General features: G+C 42.3%; 1 protein-coding gene across 1 annotated transcript; it reads right to left on the reverse strand.

Annotated features, from left to right (window-relative positions):
• On the reverse strand, positions 1–762 carry LOC143620600 (uncharacterized). The gene has a single exon (XM_077092262.1). It carries the CDS (start codon positions 760–762, stop codon positions 1–3), a length of 762 nt encoding a protein of 253 aa, XP_076948377.1.
• Positions 763–1,054: the final 292 nt, after the last annotated feature.

The raw sequence follows: 1,054 nt of genomic DNA on the forward strand, positions 1-1,054 counted from the left end.
CTAACGGAGCCATACAAATGGTGCTTTTGAAATCGGCTCGGCACCAGGGATTATATCGATAGTGAACTCAATCTCACGATTAGGCGGTAGTCCTGGTAATTCTTCCGGAAATACATCAGGGTACTTGCAAACAACAGGATGGCTATCAATGTCTTTTTGGATAACAAAGGTATCTTTAATCGAGGCTAACAATCCATCACAACCATGCGATATAAGCTTACGAGCTTTGAGCGCGGAAATAATCCTAAGAGAATTATGGGGTACAATACCCTGATAGACAAGTTTAGGACAACTAAGATCACCAAATATGACACGTTTAAAATAACAATCAATAGTTACACGATAACAGGTTAACCAATCCATTCCAAGGATAACATAAAAGTCAGACATATGCATCGGAAATAGATCCGCGTTACATACAACGGATTCAATACGGACGGGACAGTCTCTATAAACATGAGTGATTACAATCGAATTCTCCATCGGAGTGGAAATAGTCAGAGTGGGATCTATCGGGGTTTGTCTAATCGGAAGGTACTTAATAAATGACAGAGAAACCATGGAGTGTGTTGCACCCGTATCAAATAACACATCGATACTACGTTCACCAAGCTGAAGGGTTCCAGATACAGTACCTTGAGCATTAGCAGCATCAGTAGCAGAAAGTGCGAACACTCTTCCCCCAGTGTTTGGTGGTGCAACTTTTCCTCCAGTAATCTTCTTAGTGTCTGGTTTAGGACAATCTTTAATCATATGCCCCATCTGGACACACCTGAAACATGCTCCCATAACTTTATGACATACGCCCCCATGTTTCTTGCCATAAATGTTACATGGAGAGCTTGTGGTCTGGTTCAGGCTTCCATACTGATTCAGTGGTTGAGATCTGATCGGTCCTGTATATGGCTGAATCTAATTCTGAGCAGAGTTCTGGTTTTGAGTTTTAGGTTGCCGTGGACGTGCTTGATTGCCAAGATTTCGATTTGCTTGAACCCTACGGTCTTGATGTTGATCAACAGCAGAGGATGATTGGACCATAGCATGCTTGAGTTGC

Source organism: Bidens hawaiensis, unplaced genomic scaffold (assembly GCF_021521415.1).
Source record: "Bidens hawaiensis isolate Kalapana, Puna unplaced genomic scaffold, B.hawaiensis_p1.1 tig00002617_1, whole genome shotgun sequence".
NCBI lineage: Eukaryota > Viridiplantae > Streptophyta > Magnoliopsida > Asterales > Asteraceae > Bidens > Bidens hawaiensis.

Excerpts from the sequence above, each read along its gene's own strand:
- LOC143620600 (XM_077092262.1), bottom strand. The coding sequence starts at position 762 with ATGGGGCATATGATTAAAGATTGTCCTAAACCAGACACTAAGAAGATT.